At 49.9% G+C, this 17,465-nt stretch overlaps 1 protein-coding gene across 1 annotated transcript; it reads right to left on the bottom strand.

The window, feature by feature from the left end:
- Positions 1–2,464: 2,464 nt before the first annotated feature.
- Positions 2,465–17,237, bottom strand: Rims3 (regulating synaptic membrane exocytosis 3). Its single transcript, XM_042683402.1, has 6 exons — positions 17,021–17,237; positions 11,179–11,320; positions 8,508–8,620; positions 6,470–6,571; positions 5,735–5,874; positions 2,465–2,726 (listed from the first exon to the last, which is right to left on the bottom strand). Exons 1-6 carry the CDS (start codon positions 17,235–17,237, stop codon positions 2,514–2,516), a joined length of 927 nt encoding a protein of 308 aa, XP_042539336.1. The 3' UTR covers positions 2,465–2,513.
- Positions 17,238–17,465: the final 228 nt, after the last annotated feature.

Genomic DNA, 17,465 nt, shown 5'->3' on the forward strand with positions numbered 1-17,465 from the left:
GGGATTCTTATTTGGTGTAAAGAGTTAAAAAAGATGAATTCCCCAAGGTCAAGTTTGGGGAGTTGCATTCCACTGAAGACTGGAAGCCAGGGATTGTAGACAGGTCAGCCCTACAGCCTATCAGGTGCCCCCCCCCCACCTTGCCCAAGCTGGAGCTTTCCTCATGCTGACTTCCCTCAGAAACAAGGGCACCAAGGCCTAGAGCTACGTCTCTGCTGGCAGCTCCCACCTTCTCCCAGTGCCTCCCTAGAGGCAGGAGCATGTTGACAGTTCCCATTTCTTGGGAATGACTCAGTGCTACAATAGCAAATATCTATGCTATCCGTGGTTCACTAATGCTATCCCCACTCCAAAAGTGGACTTTTATACCATCCAGAGAGCGATGGCTGTACAACTGGGTACATCATCAACAGAAGATGGAAATACCCTTTTGCCCACAAGCTTTTGCTCTGTCCCCACTCTACTAAGGGCACAGTCCAGTCCAAACCTGACTGGGTGTGTGTGTGAACTTTTGCCTAAAGAAGAAACAGCCTGGCCACTCCTCTCCCTGCTCTGTGCCCACAGTGGATCTCTTCTCTAAAAGTGCCTGGAGGAGGCGCAGGCACTACTTTTTTTCATTTCCTTTCTGCCTTACCCACATTTTGCCTGGAGCTAGGATCCATGGATCCTAGGAGGCTGCAGCCTAGGGAGGCCCTTTGGACTGAGCCGGCCTTATGCCCCCATTCTCCCCTGAAACTTAGGTACAACTGGAAATCAAGCACTCAGGTCAGTATCTCCACTATTACCTCAGTAGTTGTCTCTGCCTAGCTACTGGGGCTGGAGGAATGTCAGCACTTGAAAACAGGCTGGAGAAGAGGCAGAAAGAGCACTTTTCTATACCAGGACCCCCTCTTCCTCTAGGCAAGGACCCAGAGTGGCTCTTCCCATCTCCTGGAAGCCTCATCTTTTACCCTAGAGCTGAGGAAGGAGAGGGGTAGATGTGGCATTCCTGAGCCAGACTTCAGGAGGCCCTGCAGCCACATCAGGGTCCAGTCCAGGCACTGGTCCCCACTACAGGGCCAGTGGTCATATGGAACCGGTGTCTGGCGGGAAGGAGTCCCAGCCAGACAAGGGTGGGCAATAGAGCAGAGGCAATGGGGTGCCCATGAAGGCCACTTCCCTGGAGGGCAGCAGGAGCAGGCAAGAAGGCAGGGAGTCCAGGAGGGGTGGAGTATTGCTTGTACAGAGCTGGTGACTGTGGCAGACTGGCGCCCAGAGGCAGGCTTCATGGAGCCAGCAGGCTGGAGCCTGAGTGTGTCTGAACTCCAGGTAGAGACCCGTGTCTGGAAATGAGCAAAACAAACAAACAAACAAACAAACAAAAGCCCCAGTGCCCAATGAACGGCTTCATGCAGCTCATCCACAAGGCTAGACCAGGTTTTCAGCACTGTCTCAGAACAAGTCAGCCTCAGCCCTCTTTACCCTGGCAAACAGCTCTACACTGGGCACTTCTTAGCAAGCCATGCACTCAGAGATGATCCCAGAGTGAGGACGACCACCTTTGGGCCTGGGGAGAACTGCTTATTTTGGCAGATGACATCCTCTCTAAGGACAAGCTCCTGGGCCCACCAGGAGGACTCCTTTGGCATGTTGGAGGACAGGAGACCGGCAGCTAGAAAAGAGGTGGGGGATAAATACCAAGGGAATCACTGGCATTTCCCTCTAGAGTGTCTTTGCCAGCACCCCTGGAAACTATGACCTCCTTGTGCTCGCTTGTTGGAAGTGGTTTCCAGCACCGGGGAGCCAACAGTTTCAAAGCCTTGCCCTTCCTGGGCATCCTCTGCTCCCCTGGGCCCCTAGCCAGGGAACTGATGAACATGCCACATGCTGCAAGGGGGCATTCAGTGAGAAGGGCTGTCCAGGGGCTAGGACAAGGAGGAGGAGTGAGGGTTCTCAGAGGAGCCCAGGTGTGGCCAGCTGCAGTGGATGCTACATTCCTCAAACACAGCAGCAATGCTGGGAGAGGCAAGGGTGAAAGAAAGACAAGACAGAAAACTGAGCAGAGACTACCAAGAGGAGGCACAGGCGGGGAATACACAGGCTCTGTCCCAAGCAGAGGGCCAGACAAGATCAACCAGTGGCCACACCCCCCCACTTCTACCCCTGGAGACTCAGGATGTGAGTTGGGCCTATACAACACTCCTTTGGATTTCTTTTCAACAAGGTACAAAGACATGGATTTCAGACCATGTGGTCACCAGGATTGACTATATCTGGACAAATGAACAGATACAATGTGACCACACACACAGACACATACACACACCACACACACACATACACACACACACACACACACACACACACACAGAGACACACACACCACAGTCTCCACTGCCAACTGGGACAAGCCCAGTAGCCAACAGGCATGCAGCAGGATGAGGGGCCCAGGACACAGACTATGTACAGGGGAAGGTGGGACCCACAGGCTCCCTTCATACAACATCCCTGGCCTCTCGTCCTCAGTGAGGTCCTTAGGAGCACGAGGGGCTGGTGGCACTCTCCAGGGAGGACTGGGACAGGCGCCTGGTGAGGGATCCCAGCGTGGAGTCAGCCACGGAGGAGGTGGGGAAGAGTTTGTACCAGCCAGTGACTGCAGCGCTCAGGTCCAGCTCATCCAGCATGATCTGGGCCATGCCCATGAAGCACTTGTGGTCCATGCGGCCATAGTCGCCCCAGACGATCACCTGCCAGCCGGGGAGGAAGAGTGAGAAGCTGAGCCACCTCCCTACTACAGGACTGGGCAGTGGCTCAGGCACGTACAAGCTTCAAGGCACAGATGGGAAGAGCCAGGACTCAGACTGATCTGGGGCAACAATTTTCTGAGCACTTGAGACATGCCTGACTCAGTCCTAGGGTCTTTGCATTTCAACTAGTACAACCAGCTACGTGAGTTGGGGTACTGTGTATTATTTCTATTCAGGGGAAACTGCAGCTCTGAACAGCTCATTAAACCAAAGCACTCGGGGCTGGGAAGGTGGCTCAGTGGTAGAGCGCTTGCCTTGCATGCATGAGGCCCTGGGTTTGATTCCTCAGCACCACATAAGCAGAAAAAAAAAGCTGGAAGTGGCGCTATGGCTCAAGTGGTAGAGCACTAGCCTTGAGCTGAGGAGCTGAGGGACAGCACCCAGGCCCAGAGTTCAGGCCCCACGACCGGACCCAAAAACCAACCAACCAAACAAAAAAAACCCCAAAAGCACTCAGTGAATTGTGGCAGCTTGGTGTGTCTGGGCATGTCTGGCTCCCAGCATCCAAGCTGACCACTTTTCTCATGAAGAAGCAGACTGGGGGTCCAGGGCCTGGGTTGTAGCTGCCCTTTGCTTCTTCACTGTGGGTCTTACCTAAGTTCCCTCACTGGACCTCAGTGTTTCCACCTGCGACTCTAGTAGAGGCAACTTGATTAGCTAAGTGTCTTCCTTCCTTCCTTCCTTCCTTCCTTCCTTCCTTCCTTCCTTCCTTCCTTCCTTCCCTTCCTTCCTTCCTTCCTTCCTTCCTTCCTCCCTTCCCTTCCCTTCCCTTCCCTTCCCTTCCCTTCCCTTCCCTTCCCTTCTTTCTTTCTTTCTTTCTTTCTTTCTTTCTTTCTTTCTTTCTTTCTTTCTTTCTTTCTTTCTTTCTTTCTTTCTTTCTTTCTTTCTTTCTTTCTTTCTTTCTTTCTTTCTTTCTTTCTTTCTTTCTTTCTTTCTTTGCCAGTCCTGGAGCTTGAACTCCTGGGCACTGTCCCTGAGCTTCTTTTTGCTCAAACCTAGCACTCTACCACTTGAGCCACAGCGCCACTTCTGGCGTTCTCTGTTTATGTGGTATTAAGGGATCAATCCCAGGGCCTGGTGCATGCCAGACAAGCACTCTACCACTAAGCCACATTCCTAGCCTGAGCTAGGTGAATTTCAAGCTTATGTTTTTTAGTACATCCAATATAGGGTCTAGGCTTAGAACCCTTTGGAGTCTGCAGTTCTTTTGTCATTGTGGGCCTTTGGAGTCTGCAGTTCTTTTGTCATTGTGGGCCTAAACTCCGGGCCTGGGCACTGTCCCTCAGCTCTTCAGCTCAAAGCTAGCAATCTACCACTTAAGCCATAGTGCCACTTCCGGCTTTTTCTGCTTATGTGGTGCTGAGGCAAGCACTCTACCACTAAGCCACCTTCCCAGCCAAACCTTTTTTCTTTTTAAGCTGTGTATATCAGGCATTTGGTTACAATTTGGTTATAATTTGGAAAGCTGACTAATACACAACCCAAATGAGAAGTCAGACAGATACAGCTCTAGCCATTTCTCTGTCACCTACATGGCCTCAGGCAAGGCTACCAGCAATCACCACCATCATTGTTAATACTTAGTGTGTCTGGTACTGTTAGGCCTTCTAGATCCATTGTTCCCTTCACCCAAATCTAGAATTTGAGCCCAACATAGGGTCATTGACTCTGAACTGTAGGCCCACATGAGCTCAGGTTCCATGAAAGGGGCACAATGAGCTTCCCTCACGGGAATGCTGTGAAGGACCAACAACATGTGTGCTAATGAATTTGTCACTGTCAAGTAGCTGGGATGAGTCACCTGGGCTTGAGCTCCACTTGGCTGAACTATTCATTGGCTGAAACCCCAACAAATCACTTCACTTACTGAGACCCCCATTTCCTGGCTTGAAAAATGGGGAGAATCACATATTTTTCACAGGATCATCTCCAGAATGATATGAGGTCATTCTGGAGAGCACAACTCAAAACCAGGCTCCTAGCTGAGATGTAATGAATGCTAGCATCAGGTAGGAGAAGAAAGAAGCGGACAAACAACCCTCCTTCTCCCTACAAGCTGTGCAACTTGCAGAGCAATCTCATTAACTCTTAGAAGAACCTTGGCTTTATAGTGGTGCTGTGGCTCAAGTGTTAGAGCACTAGCCTTGAGCTAAAGAGCTGAGGGACAGCACCCAAGCCCAGAGTTCAAGCCCCACAACCAGAAACAAAAAATAATAGTTGTTCATAGAGCAAAAAATAAAGAAGAACCTTGGCTTCCATATGAATCAACTAGGAGTGCCAGGCACTGGTGGCTTACACCTATAATTCTAGCTACTCAGGAGGCTGAGATTTGAGGATTGCAAATTGAAGCCAGCTTGGGCAGAAAATTCTATGACTCTTAGCTCCAACTAACTAGCAAAAAGCCCAAAGTGGAAATGTGGCTCAAGTGGTAGAATACCAGCCTTAATTGAAAAAGCTAAGCAAGAGTACAAAGCCCAGTGCCATCTCCCCAAAATTTTAAAAATCAATGGGGGGCAAGAATAACCTCACTGGGTGGTAAAAAATAAATGGTAATAAAAATTAATGTACCTGTTACAGTGCTTGGCATAGAATGAAACATAAAAACTTTTTTTTTGTCAGTCATGGGGCTTGAACTCTGGGCCTGGGCGCTGTCCCTGAGCTCTTCAACTCAAAGTGAGTGTTCTACCGCTTGAGCCACAGCACCACTTCTGGTTTGCTGGTGGTTAATTGGAGGTAAGAGTCTCACGGACATTCTTGCCGGGGATGACTTTGACTCCTCAGATCTAAGTCTCCTGAGTAGCTAGGATTACAGGCATGAGCCACTGGTGCCCGGCAACATAGAGACTTAAAAAAAAAAAAAAAACTTTTAAAGTGAAGCTTTCTGGTCTTTAATGACCTTTAATGACCTTAAACTAATGCTTTCTGGACCACTTGCCCGTGGCACTCACCTGCAGCACCTTGCCCTGTGGCCCCTCTTCAAAGAGCAGAGCCTGCTGGTACAGAGGATCACAGGTCTTCTTGGCCACCTTGGTCTTTTTCTTGGCCAGGCAGGTCCCATTCTCAAGCAGGTAAGCCTTGATATAGGTGGCTGAGAAGTGAGGGAGAATATGACAGGGAGAGTCTAGGAGAGACAGCTAAGGCCTACCTTGTCCCCAGTCTCCAGAATCACAGGCTGAGCGTGGTGAACAGCATGAGTAGAATGAGCTGGCCAGTACATAGCAGGTGGGAGAGGCTGTCTCACTCTTCCTCTTTCTGCCCTCTCATTGTTCACTGGCCTTCCAGCCAAGGTGCCAATGATTATCAAGAATACTGATTTAGGCTCACACTGATATCCCCAGTTACTCAGGGGGCTGAGATCTGAAAATTAAGGTCTGAGAATTGAAGCCAGCCTGGGCAGACAAACCCAAGAGACTCATCTCCAAATAACCAGCAAAATGCCAAGAGTGGAGGCATGGCTCATGTGGTAGAGCACCAGCCTTGAGCAAAAAAAAAAAAAAAAGCCAATCAAGAGGATGAGACTTGGAGTTCCCTCCTTTCCCTCCAACCCACCTCCTCACACACACACTATTGACTTAGTCCAGTATGGAGCTAAGGATTAGGGACATGCTAGATGGGGAGGTCAGATGTATACCCTTCCCTGTCAGGACTATTTTCCAAATCCTTCTCTCGGCTCCTAGCCTCACCTGGGAGGGATTTGGAGCCTGGTTTGGGGGTCAGGCCCCGAGCTTCAATTACTTCGACCTCCAGCTGGCCACTCCGGTCCATGATGGCAATGTGTACGTCTCCTGAAAAAGAAAAGAGGGAGAGTCCAAGCAGAGCCAGAGGTTGGGCAGAGCCAGCTACTGGAGAGAATGCCAGTCTACAGAGGATACTGCAGGGTCCCTGGGAGGGGATCCGGATGGAGCAAGCATGACAAGGTGTGCCTAAGACATGCTTGACAGGTCTCTTGGAGTAAGGAGGGGGCAGGACCTCAGGGGACACACCTAGGCTGACACAGATGGCTGCCAGGCTCATACAGCCTTCAAGTCAGGGACACTGTGGGCTCTGGCTCTTCATCTGTCTCTACACAGAAGCCTTTAGTCACTCCCCTTAGTATATGTCAAATATTGAAAGATTTCATTGCGAAGAGATGCTGAGCTACAAGCACGCTCAAGATACAAGCCACCACCTGGGAACTGGGTCGACTGAAACCCTTGCCAATGGAGGGAAGGGAGCTTGGCAGCCCTCGGGTGCAGATTGCTGACCACTCCCTGGACTCTCAATACAGGTCATCTAGTTGGGGCAGATCTCGTGTGTGGAGTCATGTTGTTGATTTCTAGAAACTCCTAGCTTTGTTCATCATGATTCGCAGAATTTAGAATTAGGCAGTAGTCTCTTGGAACAAGGAGTAGGGAAACTCGATTTTGAAAAATTAGGTGGGCCAGACTTTGGCATCAGTCTCCCGTTTTAGATTCTCTTAGCCATCATGTACTTTGCATTCTAGGAAAAATAAGGGTGAACAGTGATTTACATGTTCAGCCTCCTCCTTCTAGGCATATGTAACCTTTTCATGGAAGGGAGGATCTTGGGACTTAATCTCTGCATCTCACCACAACATTCCCAATCCAGGAGAACATATGCAAACCTGTCTTTCCACATTTAGGACACAAGGGGGCACCACACACAAATATTCTAGAGTGTGATGGCGCACTAGCTGGGTAGAAGTGGGTCACTCTTCTCAAGGCTTTCCATTTCATGACTAAACTGGGGAGGGAGAAAGACTCCCCAGGCCCTTAAGGGCCTGAAAGCAAAAGCTAGGAATTAGGCAAAACCTAGAGCCAGAAGAAAGCTGATCTCACCCTCTAAGGATCCCCCACGGACCCCTCTTCCAGAACAGGTTCCTGTGTGTATTCCTCCAAGGAAGACAAAATTGTGCTGTAGTAGGAGCCTTGACTAAGAATGGAAACCCAAGCTCTACAGTTGACTTCTTTGGCTGTGAGGGCCAAAGCACTGGATAGGGGCTACATTTGAACATGTGGATCAAACAGTGCTCAGGCCAGAGTGATGTACAGGCAGTGAGGAAGCACTTCTGAAAGGCTCTTAGAAAGGACCATTTAAGGCCAACACAGCTAAAACCTAAAGGCAGAGGGGAGGGACCCTGAGAACTCTTGGAATGAGCTATGTTGCAGCCAAGTGGACTAAGGGTAGGCTTTGGGGGAAGTTCTTCCAAGCTGGAAGGAATAAGGAGAGAGAATTATGAAAAAGCTTCCAGGTATCCGTCACTGTTTGGAATAATAAGTCTCATCACCCACAGCTCTTAAGGGATACATTAAAATAGTTCATGTGAAGCAACTACAAGAAGCCCAATAAATTAGGTATTACTGCACAACTCAAGAAGGTCTTATTGTTTCCATTTTACAGATGAGGAAAGTCACTTACTTGTCCAAGGGTGCAAAGGTCACACAGAGAATTTATGAATTCACCCCAGCCAATCAGTGACTATTTTTCTTTATACAGCAGGTGGAGAGGGGGCAGGCAGTGAAGTGACATGGTAAAAGCTGCGGGGGGGAGGGGGGAAGGTCAGCACAAACCTGTCTTTTCTGCTCAAAAGAGGACCTGTGAATGCTCTGCTAACTCCTCGACCTTGGTTCAAAGGCCCAGGGGAAGGCTTCTGCTGGCACCATACTGCAGGGTCCCATTGAGCTCACCCTTCCTGCCCACAGCCACCATTACCCCACTCACCCATGGGGGGTGTGGCCAGTGTCTGTCGCCCCACAATTTGGGCTGGTCCCAGCCCATCCAGGAAATCACTGAACTGGCTTTCAGCTCCAAGCCGGGTAGTAGGGAAGATGAACCTGCAGGAGGGGGCAGAGAGGCACAAAGGTGTTGGGTAGCCTTGGCATAGAGAGTAGGGCTAGTGGTTCTGTCATTCTTTCTGTGCCTCAGTTTCTCCTCCATACAGTATGAGTGTATCACTCAATACTGCATGTTGTTTGACGACTCTACATTTCTGCCTAAATGAAGAAAAATACTTGGATGTCACTAAAGAGGCTAATATGAAAACTCTCGCTCTGATGGTATTTAATTCTGAAGTATAGGGCTTTCTGAAGTATCCCTCAAAAGGCAAGGCTTGCTGGACACCAGTGGCCTCACTGATGCTAAGGCCAAGAGCCAGAGACACAGGCCAGACATTTTAATGCCTGGGGCTAGTTCCAAGAACTGAGGTTTGATTTGCCTATACATTTAAGATCCAAGACAAGAGGATGAGGTGGTGCCCAAAACAGCAACTGAGACTAAAATAACACAGTTACAAGGCTGAGATGAATGGCAAGTGATGGTGGACAGTCCATGGCTAGGGAAGGCAGGGCAGAAATAGTATTTTAAAAAATGAACAGTGTTTGAAAGCTGGCCAACCGCTGGCAGTGGACCAAATATTCCACATGCATTATGTCATGCGGTGGGAACCATTATCTAGATTCACAGATAAGAAAACAAAGGCTCTGAGAGGCAAGACACTTGTTTTGCTTGCAAACCAGAACATCCAGGGTTATGGTGTGGGTTGGGGCAGATGATGCAGAAAAGGTTCCGGACTAATGGGACACAATAAATGAGAGTTATTATGTTGTTACCCAGGGGAAAGGCTGCCTTTCCACATTCTTAAGCCTGAATGTTCTGCGTGTGGCCATCAGGGAAAGGACAGGTAAGAGAGGGTTGGCTTAAGCTTGCTCTGGGCCCACAATGGGCCTAACAAAGTACAAATATCACCTGGCTAGAGAGTTAAAAGGCTAGCCAGGGAAGACTCCTTTGTTGGAGAGTTTGAGCCTAGAGCTCCCACTGGCCAATGTATGTTTATCAGAGAGAGCCTGTAAGGGGTAGCTCAACCACCACCCCTATTCCCAAGAGGTGACTCATGTCTATGGACTATGACCAGCAGTAGTCAAGTATCACATTCGTAGGCTACTGGGATTTGAGAAGGTTAAATGAAGAAATGTAGACTCTCAAGGTCACCGAAGTTCAGAGCTTACTAAGGAGGTGTAGAGATTTAGGTGAATTGAGGTAAGAGTGTCAAATGACTGGGGTGCCAATGTTGCCTCCACCACCACTTTCTAGCTGTGATTCAGGGTAGAGTGCCTCCGTTTCCTTACTTGTAGAGATAATGATGGTATCTACATCCATCAGGGCAATCACAAGTACTAAACTATCACTTCCAGTGTAGGAATTGTTGCTCAGAGATGCCCAATGATGCTCTGCACTGGCCAAGATGTAATGGCTCTTTGCATTCAAGGAAGAAGGTACAGTTAACCCTTGCTATCCTTTTGATCCCAATGTATGGATTCAACTAACTACAGATGGAAAATGTGCCAGAAAAAAAAGTTGTGTCTGTACTAAACATACAGACATTTTTCTGTTTACTACCCTAAACAATGTAGTCTACAATGGTCAGGATAACACAAACCCGTAATCCCAGAACCTGGGAATCTGGGGTAGGAGGATGGAGAGTTTAAGGCTAGCCTGGGCTGTATAACAAGACCCTGTCTCAACAACAACAACAAAAATTTTTAGTCTATTTATATTGCATTTACGATTGTATTTGATGTTAAAAATAGCCTAGGGATGATCTGATATATTCAGGAGGATGTGTGCAGGTTAATACAGATACAAATACTATACCATTTAATATGAGGAACTTCAAATGCATGGATTTTTGTGGGGGAATGGGGGCGGGGTCCAGGAGCCAATCTAGGACTCTTAGCAGTACCAAGAGTCATCTCATTAGTGAGAGACATAATCACTGAATATTAAATGATGAAGCCACAGAATCATCAGAGTGGAGATTAGAGGGTCTTACTAAAACAGAAGCAGAGAATCTTAGCCATAAAACGATCTGCATTGATTAGAGAGATCATTGATTTAGGAGAATATCTAACCTAGTGACTCGCTTGTAAGATAAGACTTTAACATCACAGCTCACCGCAGGCCTATGTGTATCTATACATAAAAAAACTGAGATGCAAGTTCATCAAGTAATGCCTTCTTACCACACAGGGCTCACCTGACCTTCCGATTTCTTTTTCTAAGGCTAGTTTTAACTTAATACAGAGATCTTACTTCTGTGTCCAAGTCACCACCAATGGTCTGAAAAACACAGCGATCTAGTCCAGTCTCCTCCCCAGAAGGCTACTAAATGAAAGCTCCACTCATCTCAGCCAGGACAGTTGTTTGAGACTTAGTAAGATTTTTCCTTTCCACCCTTCTCCCCTAGAGCAGGACAACATGAGGAGCAGGGGTCAGGGAGCAATAATCAGACCTAGAACCTAGACACCAGGCATCGAGAGGCGGGGACAAGGGAGGTAGAGGCACAGAGGAGCCCAGACTCGTGGGCAGGACCGGCCCCCCGGGGGTGCGCACGCACGTGCCATCCGAGCTGTTGCTGTTGGTGCTCCCGTCTGTGGACTCCCTGCTGCCCTGGCGCGTGACCCTGCTCCGCATCTCCGCCGCGATGCCGGTCTCCGTGCTCCGCCGGATGTTGCTGCGCAGCTTCTTGGTGGCCCCTTCTGGGACCCCCATATCCCAACAAGAGAGAGGGAACAAGGTCAGACCACGGGTTGTGGTTTCTTGGAGAGTGTTGCCAAAGTCACCCTCTGGGAAAGTGCAGGTGGTGGGCAAGGGGGGCAGGGCTCTCACCTCTCACTGTAGGCGGGGCGTTGCTGAGCCCACCCCCCCAAGCTGGTCTGCCATCCCACCCTGCCACGCAGACAAAGCAGACTAGAAAGAATGCCAGCCATAGATGTAGAATGAAGTTGTAGAATCAATTGGGGAGTCGGGCTGGTGGTTCACACCTGTAATCCCAGCTACCCAGGAGGATGAGATCTGAAGATGAAAGTTTGAAGCCAGCCTGCACAGGAAAGCCCATGAGACTCTGATCTCCAATTAACCACACACACACACACACACACACACACACACACACACACACACACACACACACACACACACACACACACACACACACACACACACACACACACACACACAGCCAAAAGTGGTGCTGTGGCTCAAGTGGTAGAGTGCTAGCCCTGAGCACAAAATCTCAGAGACAGCGCTCAGGCCATAAGTTCAAGTCCTCAGACAGGCATAAGAGGAAAACAAAAACAAAAACAGAATGAAGTTGGGAGTTGGGGAGGGTCCTGCCCTCCTCCTACAGGCTTCCCTGAAGACTTTCGGCCTTTGCTCCAAACCTGTTCCTCCCATTCTCTTTTGGAAGATCTTATTTTCTCTTGCCAGGTCTCCCTAGGGACTCTGCCACACTCAAATCACCCACCCCACCCCTCTGATACCTTCCCAGACCCCAGAAAATCCCACAAAGCTTGGCCACCCAAACAAAGTCTCCTCCTTTTTTTTTTTTGGTCAGTCATGGGGCTTGAACTGTGGGCCCGGGTGCTGTCCCTCAGCTTTTCAGCCCAAGGGGAGCGCTCTACCACTTGAGCCACAGTGCCACTTCTGGTTTTCTAGTGGTTTATTTGGAGAGAGGAGTCTCACGGTCTTTCCTGCCTGAGCTGGCTTTGAACTGGGATCCTCAGATCTCAGCCTCCTGAGTAGCTGGGATTACAGGCATGAGCCACTGGCACCTGGCCAAAGTCCCCCTCTTGAGGTGGTTCTGAATGTGCAGAGAGGCATGTGTGGTGAGTTGCAGAGGCCCTCAAAGGTGAGACTGGAGAGGGACTGCCAGCTTGACCTGAACTGACTTAGCCTTTGGGAGAAAGGTCTGCAGAAGAGCCCCAGAGGTAAAGCACTATGGGCAACACACACACACACACACACACACACACACACACACACACACACACACACACACACACACACACACACACACACACACACACACACACACACACACACACACACACACACACACACACACACACACACACACACACACACACACACACACACACACACACACACACACACACACACACACACACACACACACACCCTCTCAATGTCTCTGTGCCCCTGTTCAGGTCCCCCAGCCCCCTCTTCAGCCTAGCGTGGAACACAGGGCACTTTCCCTCTCTGAGCAGCACCAGTCTGCCTGGGTTTCCATAGCAACCTCCTTAGCATGGCAGCGTGGTCTCTCTAGACGTGCTTCCTCCTGAGCGGGAGGGGTAGGGGGACAGAGAATGAGTTAGGGGTTTGCAGGGGCTTCCCTTGCTGAAGCTTGCCTGCTGGAGAAACTTGATGGGGACGTGGGGCTCAGACAGGAACTGAGCCATCTGCTGCTGTCTCTGGTTAGAGGCCCAAACAAATGAAGAGTGGAGTTGCCCTACAGGAGTGAGCAGAAGCCTGGGCTGAGGCAGACAGCATAGCCTGTACACTGGTTACCTTGGTGATCCTCTCTCCCACCCACCTCCAGTGGTGGGTTAGGGAAGGGATGGATGTTCAAGACCCCAGGCTAGAAGAAGAAGGACTTTATTCCTCTTGATTTATCCTACTTATCTTCCAGAAAGTCCCTACTGGAGTGGAGGGAAAACTGAGTATCACAGTGGATGAGAGGCAGGGAGGGGAAGTGATAATTGAAGATTATCTTCTGTAACCTCAGCTCAACTTGGGGGCTACCGGAGTAACTAGCATAGCCATGAATCAAGGAGGCCATCAATCAGTCAGTCTCATGTGCACACAGGGTGGTGTTATCTCATACCTACTTATGGATGGGGCATTATCAAATACAAGTGCCACCATTTACATATAGGAATTAAGAAACATCTCATATACAAGATCATGTGCATGAGTATGCAAAGTCCCACAGTCATAAATAGTCCTACCAGGCCTTCGTCACATGTACACAATGTTCTCTGTGGAGCAGTTAAGTGTATAGTCAAATTAAACTTGTCTGCTCAGTTACACAGCCATGCAAACCCACACATGGCGTGTTATGACCCATCACACACAGAGAGGGCTGGGGAAAATGATGGCTGTCCCTGGCTCCTGCCACAATCCCCTTTACCTCAGTTAGGAAACAGATGGTTGTGGGGGCTGCAAGACATTCCTTCCTCCCCCTCATCTTCACCTCCTCAACACACACTCTTTTAGAGCTTGGGGAAGCTCTGACCTATTTGGGAGTGAAATTGCCTTCTTAGACAAGACTGGCCAACCCAATGTGAGCCCCTGAGTGGGGGACTTGGAATCCTGAAATATTAGGTACTTCTCTAGTCCTTTCAGCATTTCACACGTGGGGATCATGAGGTCCTAGTCCCCAAAGAACTAGGATTAGACGCCAGGCCCTCAGACTCTTTAATCTGCTGAACCGCTACTTCTTTTATCCCTTTCCAATGCCTCATCTATTTGAGATGTGACTCAGCAGAGATAAAATTCATTCTTCAGGGTGAGGGGAAAGGTCTTGCAAACTCAGAGAAATAATTCCTCTACTGGCTTCCTATCTGACCAGTCGTAACCTTTGTTGATCTCGAGAATAACTTCATGTAGCTTGTCTAGAGAACCAGGCCAAGTCACTTGCAATAATTCTGTGGCCCCTGGAGACAGATCCAGGAACCATCTCATCTATCACATACAAGGGAAGGGCAGTCACAGCTTGCAGTAGCATTCCCTATAGTGTCTTCCAAAATGATCCTGGGTCCTGAGACCCAGAACCCAAAAATGCTCAGGAGAGCAGGGCCGCTATCCGTGGTACTGAAAAGACATGCTCCTATCTTAGGGGCTAGGTCTACCTAAGGATGTCCCTTGGGTTGCCAGGTCAAAATCCACCTGTGTTGTGGGACCCCCAAAGCTCCGGTACTAACCTCTTCATTGCCCCTACTATACAGAAAATGGACACCAAAGGAAGTTGAGGAAGACCATTTTTCTTTTCTTTTTTTTTTTTTGGGTCCGGTCGTGAGGCCTGAACTCTGGGCCTGGGCGCTGTCCCTCAGCTCTTCAGCTCAAGGCTAGCGCTCTACCACTTGAGCCACAGCACCACTTCTGGCTTCTTTCTGCTTATGTGGTGCTGAGGAATCGAACCCAGGGCCTCATGCATGCGAGGCAAGCACTCTACCACTGAGCCAACTTCCCAGCCCGGAAGACCATTTTTCTAAACTCCACTTTATAAAGAGGAAATTGAGACCCAGTGTGAAAGAGCCTTTCCCCACAAGTCTCGTGGAAGGTTTCAGGGTCGGGATGAGCCCTCTGGAACATCAGGGTTGAATTTTTGGAGTCCAGTCATTGTAGAAAACATGAGGGTTGAACTGGAAGGGGGCAAGGAGGCAAGGGTCACTAGAGAGGAGGCTGGTACAACATCAGGCTAAGCTGAGGAGAGGCTTTGAAACCAAGAAGGGTGGGCAGGGCTGTAGTCAATGAAGAATCCAGATAAGCCAGGAGGAAGGAGGCTCTGGGAAGGCAGCAGCCAGGAGATGAATTCCTCCCAACCCCACACAGCTCAACTCTGTAGGCAACTAAGCCATCCCAAGTGGGGGTAGTAGGGGAGGAGGGGCTTTGTTCTGGGCTCATTTCCCAGAGTAGAGATTCCAGGGCCAATGAATGCCCTCTATGGCCCTGTAGTGCCAGACTGTGCCACCCAGAACAGAGCTCCAAGCTGGGACACTAGTGTGCACCTGAGACTGGGGAGGTGGGAAGGAGTGTGGATGAGAGAGGGTTCGCCACACAGATGTGGAGGCAAAAAGCTCACTCCTCTTTTGGCTCTACTGAGTGACTGCAAGAACAATTACAGCACCAGCACTTTGCTGAATGTCTCCCGTGTGCCAAGCATGAAGCTGGGTACTTTTGCAGAGTCTCTCATTTGATCCCTAGGACAGCTCCACACAATATGTGTTGTCCTCATTCTATAAACAAAGGGGGAGGCTTGCAGACATGAAACAACTTGCCAGTAAATGACAGAGTGCGGCTCTGAGGGCCAGTCTGAGGTCCTTCTACAAAAAGCACCTTCTCCCCAGGCTCTGAATGCCTCAAGACAAATGAGTACATGCAGGCTGACCCCGAGGGCCCTTCCTGTTCTGACATTCAGTGATTAGATGATTCACAGGGACCTGCAGTTAGAAGGGCATCTGGGCAATTCCCCTGGCCCCAGGCCCCGGGCCTTCAGCCATGCCCTTACATACCACGGAGACAAGCGATCCAGAAGCCCCAACATCACTCATCTCCTTCCCAGGCAAAAGGTCTTCCTGGTGTCTGCTCCACCCCAGCTTGCTGTCTGTGCAGCTGAGGAAGAGTGCTGCAGCCTCTCCCGGTGACTCAGTCCCTGCTGTGGCCTTGGAAGACTCTCTCCCAGTCACGTGGAGGGCACAAAAAGCTTTTGAGTCTGAAGCTGGATTGCTCAGCTTGGTCTCCCAGAGACAGACCCCTGGAGTCTAACTTGTCTTTCTGAGGATGGGGGGGTGGGGGTGCTGGAACTGGGGCTTGAATTCAAGAACTGTGTGCTATCCCTTAGCTTTTTTTAAAATTCTATCACTTGAGCCACAGCTCTACTTCTTGGCTTTTTGGTGATTGATTGGAGATAAGAGTCTCATGGACCTTCCTTTCCAAGCTGTCTTCAAATCTTGATCCTCAGATCTCAACCTCTTAGGATTACTGGCTTGAGCCTCTGGTGTCTGGCACCATAACCCTCTATTTTTACCTCCCTAACTCTAAATCCATCTTGGTCTTATCCCAATCCAAGTCTTGGATATCTGTATCTCCACCCTCCTTGCCCCCTTGTCCCAGGCCTCTACTGTCCATCCTAAGGCACTAATAACCTTAAGTCCTTCCCCATTGGGCCCTTCCTGGAGCAGAAAGCACATGGCAGAGTGACTGCTGGAAAAGATTGCACGTGTGTGTGTGTGAAAGGCTTTGCAAAATCTATTTTAAGACCTGGAGAAGCCCCTTCTCCGCAGCCCGGATGGGAGTGTCCATGGGCATCCCTGCCCCACACACTCCAGGGAAGCTGCCTATTTGAAGGTTTCTTAGGGAAGTTGTTACTCAGAGCAAAATAAGCAGGAAGAGATGTTTAAAATAAAGCCAGCTGGTATCTGAGCTAATGCCACAGTGAGGGGAGTCTGGGTGGACAGGGCTGGCCCCCCTGTGATGTGGGGTCCACATATACCCGTGCATCACAAGATAGGGCGACCTGAGGATTCCAGGCCCAGCGCACACTGGTCTTAGAGCAGCGCCTGTCATGAAAGTAGGGAAGGGTGGGGTGTACTTCCTTCCACCCGTTCAGACTCACGGCAGTCCCCGCCCCCACCCCTCAGTGCCCGACCCCTCACCAGGCTGGGGAAGCTGCAGTGTACTCTTGCTCCACTGGGTCAGTCCCACGATGGCCACCATCTTGGCGCCCAGGCTGCTGCGCCTCTTCTTAGCTGTAGTGGTCCCTGTCCCTCCTCCAGTTTGCTGGGATCCACAGATTTCACCGCTGATGCTGGAGCTCCTCACAACATTCCTAGCGGCTGCAGCCGAGGCTGGACCAGGCTCCCCGTTAAACATGGTCCCCCAGGCAACTCTGAAGAGCCTCAGGCAACTCTGAAGGTGAGTGGAGAGTGGAAGGCAAAGGGATTCCACATCAGACCCCAGCAACTCTGGACTCCACAGTTTCCCCACCCCTTCCCAGCTGTGTGACTTAGGGCAAGTTACTTGGCCTCTCTGAGTCTGTAAAGATTAAATGGGCAAATAAGTCTCAAGCATGTGCACATGGTCTGATTCAAGAAACAGGGC

This window comes from Dipodomys spectabilis, unplaced genomic scaffold (assembly GCF_019054845.1).
Source record: "Dipodomys spectabilis isolate Male_0828 unplaced genomic scaffold, ASM1905484v1 ptg000002l, whole genome shotgun sequence".
In the NCBI taxonomy this organism is placed as follows: Eukaryota; Metazoa; Chordata; class Mammalia; order Rodentia; family Heteromyidae; genus Dipodomys; species Dipodomys spectabilis.

Coding starts and splice junctions, on each gene's coding strand:
- Rims3 (XM_042683402.1), bottom strand. CDS start 17,237: ATGTTTAACGGGGAGCCTGGTCCAGCCTCGGCTGCAGCCGCTAGGAAT. Junction 8,621..11,178: donor AGCAACAGCTCGGATGGCAC/GTGCGTGCGCAC, acceptor CCCCTCCTGCAG/GTTCATCTTCCCTACTACCC. Junction 6,572..8,507: donor ACTGGCCACACCCCCCATGG/GTGAGTGGGGTA, acceptor TTTCTTTTTCAG/GAGACGTACACATTGCCATC.